Source organism: Festucalex cinctus, chromosome 10, assembly GCF_051991245.1.
Source record: "Festucalex cinctus isolate MCC-2025b chromosome 10, RoL_Fcin_1.0, whole genome shotgun sequence".
NCBI lineage: Eukaryota > Metazoa > Chordata > Actinopteri > Syngnathiformes > Syngnathidae > Festucalex > Festucalex cinctus.
The window spans coordinates 21,849,550-21,867,609 of NC_135420.1; the positions used below are offsets into that span (position 1 = coordinate 21,849,550).

General features: G+C 40.0%; 2 protein-coding genes across 4 annotated transcripts; one reads left to right on the plus strand and one right to left on the minus strand.

Moving 5' to 3' along the window:
- Positions 1–446: 446 nt before the first annotated feature.
- On the minus strand, positions 447–17,796 carry hook1 (hook microtubule-tethering protein 1). 3 transcript variants are annotated; one of them, XM_077534544.1, is made up of 22 exons: positions 17,236–17,796; positions 14,973–15,071; positions 11,129–11,214; positions 10,504–10,576; positions 9,768–9,818; positions 9,405–9,537; positions 9,109–9,176; positions 8,967–9,029; positions 7,664–7,747; positions 6,314–6,702; positions 5,181–5,382; positions 4,922–5,032; positions 4,759–4,846; positions 4,519–4,585; positions 4,317–4,457; positions 4,082–4,169; positions 3,980–4,011; positions 2,813–2,895; positions 2,650–2,750; positions 2,431–2,532; positions 1,266–1,334; positions 447–1,186 (listed from the first exon to the last, which is right to left on the minus strand). In XM_077534544.1, the coding sequence occupies exons 2-22, from the start codon at positions 14,979–14,981 to the stop codon at positions 1,028–1,030; spliced, it is 2,199 nt and encodes a 732-aa protein (XP_077390670.1). In that variant the 5' UTR covers positions 14,982–15,071; positions 17,236–17,796; the 3' UTR covers positions 447–1,027. The 3 variants fall into 3 exon arrangements, with proteins under 3 accessions (XP_077390670.1, XP_077390671.1, XP_077390669.1); XM_077534545.1 differs by lacking the exons at positions 14,973–15,071; positions 17,236–17,796 and adding an exon at positions 12,430–12,602 and having other exon boundaries at positions 6,314–6,454; positions 6,539–6,702; XM_077534543.1 differs by lacking the exons at positions 14,973–15,071; positions 17,236–17,796 and adding an exon at positions 12,430–12,605.
- Positions 14,340–17,614, plus strand: LOC144027204 (E3 ubiquitin-protein ligase RNF170). Its single transcript, XM_077534546.1, has 6 exons — positions 14,340–14,586; positions 14,997–15,084; positions 15,384–15,492; positions 15,968–16,041; positions 16,559–16,669; positions 17,224–17,614. The coding sequence occupies exons 1-6, from the start codon at positions 14,558–14,560 to the stop codon at positions 17,518–17,520; spliced, it is 708 nt and encodes a 235-aa protein (XP_077390672.1). The 5' UTR covers positions 14,340–14,557; the 3' UTR covers positions 17,521–17,614.
- Positions 17,797–18,060: the final 264 nt, after the last annotated feature.

The following is an 18,060-nucleotide window of genomic DNA, read 5'->3' on the forward strand; positions in this document are numbered from 1 at the left end:
GGAGCATTCTGAAGCATTTGTGCACATATAGACTGAACAAAAAGGGGTCAAAGGATTGACCCTTGAGGTACCTCACATAATCTTACTTGAGTTTCGATCTTGATTTAACAGTATATAATAATCAATTATCAATTACTGCATTGAGATCGAATAACATTAGGGTGTTATAAGGTGTAAGTGCACCTAAGCAATGTCTGCCATCTAGTGGTAAATGGTGATATTACTACTTAAAATTAGTCGACTCAAGTTTCCTGAACAACAAACGTTTATCAGCTTTTTTGTGTGCATCAACAACAAATATTTTAGGTTTTTTTTCTGTACGGTGTGTTGCATAATTAAATTTTCTGACTACATTTCACTATATTTTTCTTTCAAACAGGTTGACAATCTGGTGATTTAATAGGGTCTGCTCAGATTGATGCAACATAAACATAATTCAGAAAAACTCATTTGCCAGAATTTATTCACAATTTTATTTCCTTCACACATTTCTTTGACCCCACAAGCTTCACATACAGACAAGTGCGCTGTGCTACTTGATCTTAATATACAATCTTAGTATATCTGCATATTATCACTTCCTGACAATGAGCCTGCTTGGTGTCAGATTAAAGCACTTAAAAGCCTAGAATATTTCTGAATTAAGATTTTAAAATAGCTGGTATTCAAATCAAAATATTATCAGTGCAACTCCATGGCTAATAACATGATACATGCTGGATTTCTTGATTGTTCATTGGTCATTTGACTTCACATGATGAGCTTTCATTTTGTTAAGCATCATTACATACATAACTGCTATTTTAGCAACTTAGTGAGCGGTCGGTGGCCTGCACCAAATCTACCACACCACCCTTACATCACAAGTGTCAAGTCTGACATTCACGTACACAATGCGAGCTAAAGGTTCGATCAGCGTGGGAAATATTCCTGATGTTGTGGGGTCCGGCCGCTAACAAGTTTAAGGTCACTTGATGAATTGGTCCCTTCGCTAAACAAAGGGGGAGGCACGTGACTCCGAGCGGGCCTACTTGGAGGCGGCGCCGGGCACGCTGATGGACAGCGGCCGGTGAGGCGCGTTGGACACTTGCCGCTGTTGGGACAAGAAGGACTGGCCGGCGGACAGCGAGGAGCCGGCGCGGCCGCCCAGACGCGACTCGATGGCCAGCTTCTGAAAGCTCAGACTCTGAGGGGGAGACAGCGCGTTCCTGCGTAACGTGGGCGGGGACGACGGCGGCCTTTCGCAATCACATCTTTGACCTTACCTTGTTGTACCAGGCGGAGACGATCAGCTTCTCTTCGTACTCGCGCAGTCGGGCCTGCTCGCACTGACGCTGCCGGGCGACATTTTTTTCTTTTTTTTAATTGAACAATATTATATAAATAAAGAAAACGCCAGACTAAGCTCCTGTAAGGGGATCACAGTATGAATTTGGGGGGAAAAAAACCCCTCAGCAAACAGGCATACATTAATACAGTGGTTCTCAACCTTATTTTCTGTGAAATATTTTTTTCAGCCAAGTACCCCCTAACCAGCGGCAAAGCATTTCTGATTGAAGAAAAATAAATATATTAAAAATTAAAACCAAGTACTGTGCCATCATTGTCTGATTTATTATTAAACTTCGGTACATTATTTGTATTTATGTGGTCTCTTAAATTATTTGGAAATACAAACATATACCTAAAAAATGAATAAACAAACAAACAATTATAAATTTGTGCACATACAGAATACAGTTTATTATCAGCATGAGTGTCGTCTTTTGGGATCATACTAAAGCTCTGTTCTCAAAAAGAAATAATTGAATTTTAAATATATATCTTTTTTTAAAATAAAGTGATTCTAGGTGGCATATGACAAGTTGGGTCAAACCATTCTGGTATGGGGGGGGAAATGCTGTGTTTTTAGGACACTGAAATTGCTTACTGAATATAAAATTCATTTTATGAACTTGCATATTTAAAAAAAAATATTTACATATACTTTTTAAATCTCCTGTACTCCCTTTAAACTTTGGAATTCTATTTGTATTTATGTGATCTCTTAAATTATTTGTAAATAAAAATATATAACTAAAAAATGAATAAATAAAGAATTTAATTATAAAGATTTGTGCACATACACATTATTATCAGCATAAGTGTCATCTTTTGTGATCATAGTAAAGCTCTGTTTTCAAAAAGAAATCATGAAATGAATTGTAAATAAAGTTTTCAAGTGATTGACAGGTGATTCTAGGTGGCATATGACAAGTTGGGTCAAACCATTCTGGTATGGGGGGAATATGCTGTGTTTTTATTGCAGACTGAATATAAAATTTATTTTATGAACTTGTATATATTTTTTTTAAATATATTTTAAACTGTCACATACTCCTATTTGTGAACCACTGTAAGTGCACCAACATCACAATCCAACCTAATTACCTCCAGGTTGAGCATCTGCTTGTCTTTCTCAGCCAGCTGGTTCCTCAAAGCCTGGATCTCAACAGTGGCCGGGTTCAGTTTAGGGTCCAGAGCTTGGATCACCTGGACGGAAGGACGCCAAAGGATCAAAACCCTCAACTTGTTGAAGGACAGCAAAAGAGCCAAGCGACTCACATTGCGAGTTTTCTCCAGGTACGTTTTGTAAGCCAAGCGACTCACATTGCGAGCTTTCTCCAGGTACATTTTGTACCGTTCCTCCATGGCCCTCATGTCGTCGTCCTTCTTTTTCAGCGCAGCCATCAGCTCGTCCACCTTTAACGCTAAGCGGAGGAATCGGACCCGTTAGCGGAGCCGTGTGGCGGCGTGATACCGTGACACTCACAGTTCTGAGTGTTGTCGGGCTGCAGGTCCTCCAGCAGCTCTTTTTTCTTCATGATTTCATCTTGGGCCTCATTCAGCTGGACCCTGAGGAAACAAGCATGCGAGCTCTTGAGGAAATCTGTCTGCTTATTGTTACATGTCACAACGCACTTCATTTTGTCATGCTACAGCCATATCTGACCTACTGTATTGAGGCTTGGGAAAATGCCTAGAAAACATATGCTCAGTCAATATTTATAATGAAAAAAACAAAACAAAACATAAGAATAATCACTAGAAAGTCATGAGATCCAACAAATGCATTATTTCTTCAGTTAAAATTGTTGAAATTTTATGAATTGGTAGGGTTACAGTATTCTGCAAATTATGCTAAGGGCGCATAACAAAATGTTGCCAATGAATATTCAGAAGAGATTTGAAAAAAAGTTAATAGGAACACAGATTTTAAAAAAATGCTTATGGAGCAATATTAATTAGGCAGTTCGGCATCCACCTATTTGTGGAATTCGAAAAAACATTTATTTTTATTGTATTTTATTATTATTTTTAGTCATCTCCGTTTTTCATGGGAAACATTTTTTTGGTGGTATTTTATTCAAGAATTGTTGTGGAATTTTATTTTTTATTTTATTTTATTGAGCCATCCTCCGTTTTTCGTGTAAAACATTTATTGGTCGTATATTATTCAAGAATTTTTAGGGTTAAAAAATCGTCCATAAATACAACGGCATAGCCATGGAGTAGCCATTTTTTTTGATTTTTTTTTTTGTGGATTTTAACTATTTGCCTGCCTGGTCACTGTTACCTATGAATAGCATGGCGCCACTTATTCAAATATATTTTATTCCTTCGTCATCAATTTCGATTAATTGTAGTTAAAAATAAATAAATAAACTTTTTTTCCCCACTTTTTCCCAATATAGGGGTTTGTGTGAGCATTTTGAAGAAATAAAATAATCAATTTTAGAATAAGGCTGTAATAGAGAACCACTATGACTAGAGAACCACTATGAATAAATCAAGAAATTATTCTCAGCACTACACTTTTTTCATACCCATCAAGTTACTTATTTTGAATCAATTAATCTTAAAAATGTCAAAAATAAATCAACAAATAAAAATGTAATCGAATCCACATCAACTTCTACCCTGATAACTGACGACTTACATGTGAGCGTCCAGTTTCCGCTTCAGGTTTGACTAGGTAGGGAAAAAGGAAATCAATCAAAATTGTGATGGGACATCTGCCAGGGCCTGTCGCTGGACTCACGTCATCGGGCTTCACAGCCTGACTCTGCAGCGCCTTCTGGAGGTCCTCGACCTGCTGCTGCAGCTCACCGACACGCTGGCGACTCAATCTGCACAATGAGGAAAAAGAAAGGACACATGAATGCTGAGTGCTTATCCTGCATTTGAGTGCTATAAAAGTCATTTTCAGGAGGGAAATTGCTCATATTTGGCCCAATTGTCAGTCAGGTTAAGGAGAGCGGAGTCAACCGAGTAACCTGTTCTCTGTGTCCAGTTGGCTGCGATTCTTGTGAGCGTCCTCCAGCTGAGCCTGCAAAGAGGCGATCTTTTCCCTCTCAAGCTCCTCCTGCTGCACTCTCAGCATCTTGTTCTCGTGCTGAAGCCTGATGAACTTCTCTCTACAGCAGACGTGAGCCCAAAGTCAAATCAGCGGTCGCACGGCCATTCATTCGGTTTTACCTGTGCTCGACGGGGATCAATTCCGCTGCCAGGTTATCGTGGCTGGAGCTCCTGGAAGGAAGCATCCCTGCAAATGAGACAGTTGGTGCAATTTAGAACTTGGGAGATGGATGAGTAGCATCATAGTAAAAATAAAAATATAATATAATTTGTTCCGTGATCAAGCTTAAAATGCAAACCCCCCCACAAAATGTGGGAAGATTGTGAACAAATCTTGATTATTTAGGGGATGCACTGCACCTGCTTGGGAGAGCTGGTGCTGTTGCACTTGTGTGCACCGAAGCTCCTCGTTGAGCTCCTTCAGCGAGTCTCTCTCCACGATGATGCGCTGCCGGTGGACAGAAACGTTACAAACGCCACTCTCAGTTTCCCATCATCCTCTACTGCTTCCCGTGACTCGCACCTCCTTCTCCTTGGTGACCAACTCGTGTTTCTCCTCCAGCTTCTTCATCTCAAAGGCCTGTGTGTCCGCTCGCCTCGTTTCATCTGACAACTTCATGTGGAGATCTTGGACCTGACGGGGAGCACACGTCCAAAATGTATCCCAGCAAAACCTAATCATATTTTCCCATTATCTTGAAATGCTAAATGTAAAGCCCTCAACACCAAAACCATCAGCACCCCTAAACTTCTGATCGTAGTATCGGTCCAGGCAGCTCTACCTGCCGCTTGTACGTCTCCAGCTGCGCCCGGGCAGCGTTGGCCTTGCGCAGTTCCTCCTCCAGGCTGACTGTGTTCTGCATGTAGATGGTATTGTTCTCCTCCAGAAGCTTCATCTGCCGCTTCAGGTCCCCCAGGTTCTCCAGCTTTCGCTTGTACGTCTCCACCGAAGCCTCCAGCATCACTACCCGGTCCGAACAGTTCCTAAGAGACAAAAGGAGACATTGATTTAGCACCTAAAGTGTAATACACATATACTAATAGGACAAATTTTGCCCTTTCTTTATGATCAAAGTCAACAAAAACCTTAATGATCAAAATGTCTCTAAAAAGATTATTCTCTGCAATTATCCTGTGGAATAGTCGGGCGAGTTAAAAGTGACTTTTCCACCTCAATATGATCAGATATGGCAAACGAGTCAAATATTTCCGATGATAAATCCTTACCTCTGAGGTCAACACCAGAGTTGGATCGAACCCCATATTTGATGATTTTGGCATAACCAACAAAGAAAATAGACAGCCCTGATGTGTTTTTTTCTTTGTGTTCCCTGCCAGTCTTGATTCCATGTAGCACTATACTGACCCTCATAGGTCAGTCTTGGTTAGCACATGCGAGCCCAAGCTAAAAGTTCAAGTTACAATAATATGCACCAGTGGTTAAACTAGTGGAGGCGCATACAACATATTACTGTTTAAAAAAAACAAAAACAAATAAAAAAAATAAATAAATAAAAATTAACAAAAAAGGTGTTGGTGGGGGGTTGTTGGACTTCTTTAAGAAAACACTAACATTTACTTTAAAGGAAAAGTTGCCAAGTTGGCTCCAGAATGTTTATTATTATTATTATTATTATTAACAAGCTCCTCTTTGTTGGCAGCCATGTTGTTGGTGTAAGCAGACCACATCAGCGAGGATGCATTTTGAACTATTGAACCCGCAAAAAAAAATAAAAAATAAAAATCGTCTCCTGAGCAATACATTTCAATTAATCAACACAATTTATGTAATTCAATAAATCAATAACACTGATTAGTTCTAGCAGACACTCCAAAAATACAAATTAGCATTAAATTGGAATTAAAGAAATCCAAAGCTTTGCCAAAGCTCATCTTTCGACACCAACAAACAAACCTGAGCACGTCCAGCTCGTCTTTGAGCGATCGGGATTCCTCCGCCAGGCCGGTGAGCTCGTCGTTGCGATGCTGGACTTCCACCAGCTGCTTCTCCAACTCCTCGCAGTGAATCCTGTAGTCGTCCTTGGCGGCCTCCAGCCTGGAAAGACCACACAAGGTCGCTTCAGAATTTTTGGGGATTTGTCTCCTCCTTGTGGCGGTTTTTTCCAGGTCGGGCCCACACCTGAAATTCTCCTCCTGCAGCCCTTCCAGTTGCTGCTGTAACTGGCTGTGCTTCCTGCCCGACGGCGTGTTGGGGTCGTCGAACGTGTCCAGCTGATTGGCCCGATCGGTCAGGACGTCTATCTCGGCCAGCAGGCTGTTACGTTCCTCTTGGAGAATTGCCACCTGAGCAAGAAGTTCAGAGATTAGAGATACAGAGAGCCTCGGCGAGAGTCTTCACAGTCCAGCGACGGTTAATAATAAAAAGTGCAAGTTAATTCATGCACAAACACGCAGTTAGTCAGCCTGCATTTCTTTGGGTAGTACAGTAAACCACCGCTAGTCACAGGAATAGGGATCAAATCAAAAACCTAGGCTAAACTAGGCTCCTCTCTGATAAATGAGATTCATCAATTTCATATACTGAACTATAAGGCCATAGATTTAGGTCACACTTTTTTGGGTCAAATTTAGCCAATTTGTTGTAGTGAACACTTAAAAGATTGCAAGTCAAAGTGTTTTAATAATTATTAATGAGTTCATTAAGAAGTCAATTTATTGCTTGTGTTTGTTGAAAATCACATGGGAAGAACACCTTGACAAAAATAATTACATATTAAATTGCAATCACAATATTGAGGTGCAAAATAAATAAATAAATGCTGGAAATGAAAATAATAAAAATGTTTACTTCAGGTAAATGCATGAAGAGCAAACCGCGACTAAGCAGGGGTTCACTGTACCATCAAATACTCAATTACATCATCATGTAAGTGTACAATTATGAAACAGGCACAGCCTGTCCGTGAAGCATCTCGACGGAGCCACCTGTTAGCGTCAACATCCAAAGCAGCGCAGGGGTTTAGTTTCGCTCACTTGGGACTTACCTGGCGGCCGAAGTGGGGGCCGGGCGAGGCGGCAAAGGGAACAACTGAATCTGTCGAGAGTCCAGTTGAAGATGTGATGGGTCAGTGCCTGCTGATGAGTGCGTGTGTGTGAACGCAGAGCGCCGGGCAGACTGTGTAAGCTCGCAGTCCTTCTGCCACAGCAGCTCCAAACAATGGCGACTTTTTGTTTACACTGACCCGCAGACAAGTGTGTGTGTGTGTGTTTTCCCTATTTGTGTGTTTAGAAGAAGCGTAGTCACCTGCTGGTCCAGCTCCTGGCAGCGTTGTGCAAGCGCATCCTTCTCTGATGAAAGATCCGACAGTTCCTCCAAAGCTTTTCTGAGCTGGACACAGCACAGGACAAGTTACATTGACAAGAGTTTGCTCATTTTTCGAGGGGGGTGTAGGGGGGGTTCATGCTTCTAAAGTCTAAAACCTATGGCTGACTTTAGAAACACCCACGAAAACGTGAAGATTTCCTGAAAATTCAACAATATTTTCAATGCCTACTAAATAATCTCGGCTCCTGAAGCACATAGAAACATAATTCCCAAAACATATCAGAGCCTACACATGTGATGTTCACACAAACCTAAGTATATTATTATAAACTTAAAAAAAATAATCAACAATGTGTCACATCTGCGGGTATATTTCCCTTTAACACTGGAGCACCGTTTCTAAAACTTCGGGGAATGGAGAGGTAATTATTCGTCGTCCATTCCGTTACAAAGCCGTCAAAATTTTCAACATTCTCATTGTCTACAAACATATTTCGTAAAAATGTCAAGTCCCCCCACGCCGTAGTCAATCGCCGTCATTTATTTCGTAACTCCGGCGAATCATTCGTCAGCCATGAATGCTCAAATAAAATTCAAAGACATGCTACGAGGAGCACGTCACCCTCTCGTGCATATCTACTAAGAGACCAATAACTTGTCAAAAGAACACAAAATGACGTATCCGCTCCCCGGCTTTAAAGGTCGAAAAGCGCTAAAGCGCTCACCGGCTCTAGTGGTAGAAACACGGTAATGCGCTGGAGGCCTTTTAATGGGTTTAAATACAATTTGATACTGATGAATGGCGTCTTCACATAAATAAATAAATAAATAAATAAATAAAAATTCAGGCATGAATGAAATGAGACTTGAGACTTTTTCATGCTCTCTAATATTCTAAAGATACACCCAATTTTTGTGTTGGCTATTTTTTCCCTAACTTTCGATAGGTTTCATTTTTGTTTTGAGGTCATGGACACACCTGCTAGAATTTGTGAATTTTCAGGTACGTTGAGGCTTTGTCTTTCTCTCTCATTTGACCGTACGATCCCTGGAATGCACACAAAATGGCTGCTTCAATCAAAAATGGTTGACTTCCTGTTAAACTTTGGCCATACGCTTTGAAGAGTTTTTCATGCGTACTAGTATGATAAACATGTTGACCCAATTCGTACAATGTCGACCGTTCAAACTATTTTTTATTTATTTATTTTTAAGGCCTAAACTGGATTTTCACTCGATTTTTTTTTTAAGGCAATTTCATACCGATACCAATAGCACTGACCTGCTGTTCCAGGTCCCCAGACAGCTCTGCTCCTAAAGGGGTCATCGACTCTTTATGTAGGAGCTGTTAATAATAAAATAAATAAAGGAATTCAGCAGGCTTTCCAGCCATTTACACAAGGACACCATTCCTCAGCACGGACCTCCTGTATGGCTGCCATGACGACGTGCTGCACGGACTCCTCCAATGTCATGATGATCTGGATGTATTCTGGCAATAGGGAGATACACAACATGGTGATGTTTTGCTTTTGTGTGCACGTGTAGAGCTGGACAATATGGCCTTAAAATAAAATATAAAAAATGTTCTGCAAGGATTTGAACGACAGAAGCCGCAAAAAAATAAACTAAAATCTTCCTCGCCAAGCAACTCAAAGTAGTCAATAAAATCAATTAATCGACCAGCCCAACGTGCAGGATTGTGTGAGGAGCACCGCACCTTGCTTGCGCTCACATCTGACGGCACAGCCCAGGACGAGCTGCAGCAGTCGGCCCAGCTCCGCGGGGTCCGAGTGCTCGGCGAGCAGGGCCACGTCTGGCAGAGGGAAGTCAGACAGCCCCTGTACCAGGACCTTGCACCAAGGACAGCCAGTTACACCAAACACAAAATGCCTGACTTTTCACCTTGACAGCCTGGAGATGTGATTACATGATCGCATACCAGACTTGATCCGAGCTTTTTTAGCCACAATGCACAGTTTTTTTTTCTTGTGCGTCTTGCTAACAACACAGTGACGCGCTTCATTGGACACATGAACACAATGAACGAGATGAGCAGGCGTTGAGTGACGTTTCGGCCTACCTCGTTGTAATACTCTAGCACCATCTGCAGGATCTTCTTCAGGTTGTTCAGCTGTGGAGGACACACAAACAATCAGACATGAGACTAGTCATCAACTGCAAGTGCAGTTGAACCTCAGCTCTTGAACACATTTAAAATAATACAACTTGGAGATGAAATGTGACGTTAAAATTTGCACTGCAGTTCCAAGCGCCTAATTCCTATTTCAATTCTCAGTTACTTTTGACTTTTTATATCTATGCACATGACACAACATGATTTGCCTTTTTTTTCCCTTTAGCATAGCCACCAGAGGCATCAAATGTTAATACAAGTTGTCGAAAGTGCTCCCTTTGTTGCAACGCCCTAGCTCCGCCCCCCGTAGTCATAGAAAGCCATTTAAGCATTTATTTGCGGTAATCTTAATGCCTGTGCACAAGTTAACGGTTAATGACTAGGGCACACTAACAGAAGGACTGCATCTTACCAATGAAATTCCTAATTCGGGATGTTGAATAACACTTATTCAGACCGATAACAATACGAGTACTCAACTCAAGGAGTCACTGATACCAAGTACCAATAACACTAGCACTTCGATGCATAAAATTCACCCACCAATGACAGATAATTCTAAAGAAATTCCTATATATACCAATATAAAATTTCTTCTTAAAATTGCATGAAATATATTTTTTGGATTCTTCTGATTTCTACTTCCTGAAAGGGAAGAATAATATTAAGATCTGCTCTCTACCTTCAACCTCCAGTTGTCGTCCACGTCCGTTTTGATGCGAGCGAGCCATCCATCGGTGAACCACGACGGGTCTCTGCCAAGGAAGGAAGGTGTCAAGGAAGTATGGCGTATGTACAGTAAGGCTGTAACACTACACCAAATTTAAGAATTGCTGCTTCAATACTTAATGAATATTGTGCTGCTCCTTCTGGTGAGCTCAGTATAATACAAACATATGGCTACATGTGCAACCTGACGAACTGTTGGTTGTTGTGAAGTGTTATTACGTTCAGGTCACTGCCACAATAAAACGCTCAAATTTAGTTTGCGTGCATGTCCAAGCAAAAAAGTCACATGTTCAACCACACATTAGTCCAGTCACTCCTATCTCAAGGCACCACTCTAAATGATAAAAACACACTGTTGTAAGTCAAGTGTATTATTTTGACAGAATGAATATAGATAAAGCACCATGCTGTAGTACGTTCCTCTACTTATATTAAAGACATTTCCTGGACACAACTTGTGAATTTGTCTCAATGAATACCAAGAAAATGGAACGGGTAAATCATTTTTATGTATCTGTGCAATGCATGGGAATCTGGGATATACTTTTGACTTTTACAATTAACCACCATCTCCTCACATTTGCTGCAGAACCTGTGATATGGCGACGCCAGTGGTCAGGTCCTCTACTGTTGTGCACGGCGCAGAGGTGTTGCAGGTCTGTAGCTGGCGGAAGAAAACGAAACATGCAAAATGTTCTTCAACAAACATTTCCAAGTAAAGTCTTAGCTAATGTCAGATAATGTCACAATTATACATCACAAATCAAAATGGCAGTCTCACTCTGTGAAAATCTCTCCGCTCAATGAAAAGCTTTGGACTTTGGATCACTGTAGTTTGATTTTTGAGGATTACTTTAATTTAAAAATGTGATGAAATGTCGTTTGACAATAATCTGCCTGGTTTGTATGCTAGCTAGTTACAGGCAAAATCAATACAATACAATGTTTGTTTTCACTGTGTAAGGTGCGTTGCATTACAGAAATATCAGAAGTGCTCGGATGTTTGAAACTGTCCATACTGTGTTTTGTCCTACCTCGAGCTGCTGTTGCTCAGAGAAACCGTCAATGATAAGGACTTAATTAGATGGATGTCGTCTCTCGTCTGCCGGCTAAACAGATTAGTGTTCTAAATGCAACCACATGGAGATCGATAGGCCAAGTGGCTCACCTAAGAAGTCTGAGTGAACTTGAAATTCCTCAGACAAGTACAACTCAATGGGCTCTACAAAAAAAAAAAAAAAAAAAAAGGCCTTGAACCATGGAATAAACCCTTAGAAACATAGAATTTCGAGTCCTAAAAAAATACAGCTCAGCTTCCATTACAAAAAGGAAATTGCAGAATTTCACTTACAAGCTCAAATAAACTTGACAGGCAGAGTGCACAGGCTTGGTTGACTTGAAATTTCTCACACCAAGGTTACTCAATTTTTTTAGTCCCCAAAAACTTGTGCCATGAAATGTCACAGTCTGTTACTTAAAAGTTACATTTAGTAGAGTCAGTGCCTATCGAACCTGAAATAAGGACTTGATAACATAACTGTCATTGCTGGCCTGCCTGTTAAACGGATTGGGATTACTGTTGGGGGGGGGGTCGTCTCGGTTTGGCTCCAAACTGGCAACCTTTGTTTACATTAGCCGTGGCACGCGGCTTCCCGGTAAAATAATAAAATAATACAAGCCGATACGCACACTAGCTGATGTTAAATACAACTTGAATTAAAACATTTGATGACACGTTTGTTAAATATCTATTATCTACGTTAGTTCCGTATTTTTATTGAAAAGCCCGACCATCTCTAAACAGGTGCCTCCTGTTGGCATCGACTGGTGGTTTCCGTGTGTCACACAGCGCCCTGCAAAAACTAACATTAAAACTCACCCATATTATGAGGCTTTCGGCCAAAACCGTTTTGCTCTCGTCCATTTGTCCCGACTAGGCAGATAAATACATCAAATATTTCTTCTTCACCTGTCCGTCCGCTCCTTTCTCGCCTTCTTTTTTTCATTTGACCTCACCTGCTGTCAAGAGGTAAAGCTTTAACGCCAATTACGTAGAAATGGCGGAACTAATGGTCGCTCCGCAACGAATGGCGTAAAAGGAAAGGTGAATTGGATATGGCTCTTACTCGCGCTGGCGGCGTATCCAATCAGCGTTTAGACGCTTGAAGATTGACGGCTGTGTAAGTCAATCGTGGGACGAGATTATTATTTTATTTTTACTTTTTTATAATGCCACCGTTTAAAGAGCCAGGACAAATAAAAAAATAAATAAAATAAATGGGGTATTGTTTTTGTTTTGTGCTTTGGTTCCGGTTCAGTTTGCGACGTGTGGGCCGTGTGCTTCCGACTTTGTGCTCCTCGGTTGCGTGTTCGCAACCCGGACCGGAATCAAAGCTCATGTGCAAAATCACGGAAGTCCCGCCTCTTCTGTGAATCATGCATAACAGTTGCTTGAGCTTCTTAAAATTCATTAATATATTTATACAATGGTGTGTCATTTTATTCTTCTCCAGTATTCTGTGACGCGTGTTTGTGTACGTTCTGTTAATCTTTTAGAGTCTCTCTTAAAAGCATTAACATAAGTTAACCACTCTGTCATAAAAGTGTAGTAATACTAAGATAAAGCAACTCACCATTTGACTTGAAATTTCTCATGTCAGTCCGGCTCAGCTTTTAGTTTGTGAAGTCACATTTGATAGGTTCGATCTCACCAAACAAGTGTAGTCAAAGTAGATTTTTTTTCCCCATCACACCATAATGAGAACACCGGAGTGTTAGAAAAGTAAAATTTCTCAGTCTCACACAAGTGCAACTCAATGGGCTTCACAAAAAGCCATCTTGGATTATGGAATTTTATGTAAATGATAAACCAATAGTGCCTCACCAAACAGGCTTGATTAACTAGCAATTTCTCACACAAATTGTACAAAAAAAGAATCATGGATCATAAAATTTCACTAATTAGAAGTATTTTTACCAAGTACCAAAGTATTTGACCAGTCAAGCTTCATGTTAATTTCAGCAAGCAGTAATATTTCTGTTGCCTTTGTCATACTATAGCATCTGCTTGGTGAAATTCACATGAATATGCATTTGTATTACTTTAATTACACTGAGCAATGTTTTCCTGTATTGTATGAAGTTCTATTTCCTGTCCTGTGGTCATCATGACGTTTGCCTCTCTTTACCTGGACTGGACTTTGATGTAGTAACCTCTGTTACTGCGACGGCCTGGATTTTTATCTCTTCCAAGACCCTGACCCACCACACCCTACGGACCCCCTCCCTCAATGAGTGACAGAGTGCTATTTTTAGATGACTTGCTATGGAAGCAAGTGGCCAGAACTGCGTCAATATTTGCTTAGGCAAATCTCACAGATTTGAAATTCCTCACACATCCAGTTTGGTGAGATCCTCAAAAAGCCAATTGACCATAAGGAGGGACTGATATGAAGTTAAAACATTACATTTATTAGGCTAAGTCTCTAATCATCATGTTTCATTGACAGGTTGTAACTAAGCTCAAATGTTGGCTTGAAATTGCGTACACAATTCAAGCTTAAGCCACTTCACAAAACTCAGTGGAATTTTAGTATTTGGAACCATAGTTAGTAAGCTTATGATCTTGATTGGCCAGAAGCATCTCACCAAATGGAACTTGTGTGTTGATTTTGGTAGAGGTAGAATGGCGCGTTTGGTAAATAATTACCCAGGTCAGCTCTAGCCTACTTTTAAGTGGGCGTGCTCTGGTTTGGCTTCAACATGCTGCGGTCGTATGACCCGCGTTGGAATGCGCATTTATGACTTGCGGGAATGTTTTTTCTGCGTTAATTTGCTTATCTGACGAGTGGCGCTTGAGACAAGTTCAAGGGGTTACCGCTCGTACCACGCGAAGCTGGTGAGGAGCTCGTGGTTGATGATTAACAGGCAGATGTCATTTAGGCCGCACTACCACGCTGGCGGGCCGCATTTCACTTCCTCCTCCGCCAGCCTACTTCAGCTTCACGATGAACGCTCGTCAAATCTCCAAGATCAGGTCAGGACAGACACTTGGCATGACATTCGGCAGCAATTTTGAGTTTCAATGGGATGAAATTGTGATATGAATTAATATGTTACCCTGGAGCACGAGTTAAGATTAGAATATAGAAAATGTTTAAAAATTGCCTTTGCAAACATTAGTCCGTAAAGGGCTAAAAATTACTCAAATTCAAATAGACATTGCAATGTAGTAGAAAAAGGCTACAAAAAAATAAAATAAAATTCTGCTTCATAGTTCATATACTGTACAGCCCGTTTGTCCATCTTCGCGCCAAGTGACTCCTCTAAAATTTGGCTGCAGAGGTGAAGGTAACCACAGGAAGTAAATAAAACTTTCTTATTCTGCGACTATTTACACACAAAAACGGGACGTGTATTTACCTTTTCCATTCTGTCACATTACAGATGGCGGCGTCTTCCTCCTCAAGGTCCAACGGGTCAGGGTCACCTGGGCTTTCGCCAAGGCCAGCCGCCGCCCACCTCCAGCAGCATGGCAAGAATTTCATCATTTCATTTTGACTTCCTGTTAGCTTGTTTGTTTAGCTACCTTTGGATTCTGCACTTATTTCCCTTCCTCTTATGGAATTTCAGTGTATTCTGAAAAGTTTGGTTTAATATAAGTGGGGAGTGTATTTGTGTATTTACAAATTAATATGCATGACAAGCATACAGGCTGGGAAAAAAAAAAAAGCACTACTGCCGCTCCCTTTTATTATCGCTTTAACAGGGCAATAGTTGTTTTATTTCACCATCTACTTCCTGCTTGATGTCGTTTTGTTGTTGCTGGTGTAGGAATGTCCGCAGTTCTGCCCATCGACAAGCCAGCGAGAGCGACATTGTCCAGTGTGCCTGCAGGCAGCCAGCTTCCCCGTGCAGACCAACTGTGGACATTTATTTTGCGGTACGAGCGCGCAGGGTTCTAACCCACATATACAGATTACCACACTATTTTTGACACTGGTAATTTTGATTATTTATTTCACGCTGCTTAGGTGTGTTTGTGCATGTCAATATTCACTTATTGAGGATAGTAAAACTACAAATACGACACTGGTCAGCTAGTAATGCACTTCACAGTATGGATGGAAGGATGGATAGGAAATTAATGGCCAATTGTGATCCAGCGGCTGTTTGTCCATGCAAAAATGGTGGTCTGTTGTGTCACTCGTTTGTGTGTTTAATTCATTAGTGTGACGTGTGTGGTCGGCGGGCCATCTGTTCACCGTTTAATGACTAACTCTTGTGTTAGTGGACTCAACTGACCTGATGGGCAAAAACATTCATCTAGATTCTATGTTATAATAATAATAAAAAAGAATATGTCTATTTTGCTTTCAATAATTTTTACATCTTAATATTTTTCCTTTGTTTTGTAGCTCCATGTTTGATTGCCTATTGGAGGCACGGGACATGGTTGGATGCCGTTAACTGTCCACTCTGCAGACAAAAGGTACTAAAGTACATTGTGTGTTCATATATTGTGAACCCCCAATATTTGTAGTATGCCACACAATGGTAGAAAACCACTTAAAACATGGAGGATTATAAAGCATCAACACTATGCTTCTAACATGTACGCAAGCATGAACCCATGTAACATGAAGAACGGTATTCACTCGTTAAATTATTCAGCTTCACGTTTGGCTCATCGATAGCCTAAATAATACGTTAGCACAAAGTGGCATAACATCCCACATGGGCAAACAAATATGCCCACTGGCACGTTACACAAAAGCTATTTAGTAATCAAGCTCTTCGATTGGTATTTACTCAAATGCAGGTGGGAAAAAAACAGCAATTACTTAAACTCAACACTACCAAGATTCCACCAGATGGTGCCAAAGTAAAATTGTTATTGCTTAAATAAGAGGTGAATTTTGTAAATATGTGGGGTTCACTGTATATTATACAGCATGTGTGTTTGTTTGAATGGAGTGAGAAAGTTCAAAGTGCACGTTTCTACTCAGGTTAGCGCCATGTGTCAGTTGTTTAACGAAAGCCGACCGGACCAGCAGTCCAAGGACGTTCTGGGCCAAATAAGTGACTACAACAAACGCTATTCTGGAGAACCTAGAAGGGTCAGTACACCCTTAAAATGCCACCAAAGAAATCGTAAATGTTGCTTTATTTTTTTTTTTTAAATTTTGCAATTATAAATTTTTGTTTTAGTATTTGTTTCAAGTTTTACTTTTGTTCAATGATTTTAAATTTGGATGGTCTTTTTTAATTTTACTTAATGATTTTTATTTGATTTGATTTGATTTTTAAATATATTTTTTAATCTTTTTACTTAGCTTGATTTTCTTCACTATTAACACTTTGCTATTTTATTTTTTTATATTTTTAATCTTCCTAGTGTTAATTTTTAATTATTAGTAGTTCCAAGTTTTACTTCTATTGTCATTAAAACTGTTCAATATCAATTTTGCTTTTTTGTTAAATTTGCAATTTTTACATTTTAAAAATATTTTAATAATCATTTTTAATTTTTTTGAAAAAGATTTTAAATATTTTTTTTACATTTTATTTTCTATTAATGATTTTTTTTTAAACTAATATTCTATAGAAGTTTTGGCTATAAGCACACATTTTTATTTTTCAAAGGAAATTCTAACTATGTTTCCGTTTCCAGTTGCGGGACTACCTGTTGGATGCGCCCGTCCTCCTCCAGCTGGCGGTTCGCAGCTCGGGCACCCCGGGGGGTCTGTTGTGGCTCTTCTTCTTGCGGGTGGCGCTGTGTTGCGCAGGTGCCGCCGTCTCCGCGGCCTCCCCGCCTTCCCTGTCAGGTTCCCCAAAAGCGGCCCCGTCCATCTGCGGCCTCTTGGGGCTGCTGGACGATCTGGTGGTGGTGGTTCTGCTCCTCCTGTGCGTCCTCAACGTCAATCATCAGCTGGTACCGGGTAGAGCGCCCTCTGCCGGCGCTAGCTAGAGGAACAGTCAATCATTTCCAAATCTTTATGTACAATAAATAATCCAAATTTTTTACAATTTGGGACTGAACATCTCTGTAAATATGCTGTACATTGTTTTAATATATAAAATAAAAATATTTATTGTTTAATCAAAAATGTTCAAATGATTTATTTGCGAGGTTTACGTTTGACCATTTATTTCCTTTTTTCGTATATATATATTTTTTTACTTTTATTTTCAAATATATAGTTTTAATTCAATTGAATTCACAACTAGTTTAAAAATTACATTTTTATATTGTATTTTTAAAGGTTTTAAGCTGTTTTTACTTTATTTTACCACACTATTATTTTGCATTTCTTAAGCTATTTACATTTTTAGATGAAATTTGAAAATTTGTCAAAAAAAAGTTTCACCTTATGACGTTCATTTTTAATAATTTTGAGACCTTTTAGCCAACTTGTTTTTGTCAGACCAGTTATAGTTAAGTAGCTTCTTGATTGAACAGCTCTGCTTGTAATCAGGCTTCAGTCTATTCAGGTCAATGAAAATTAAC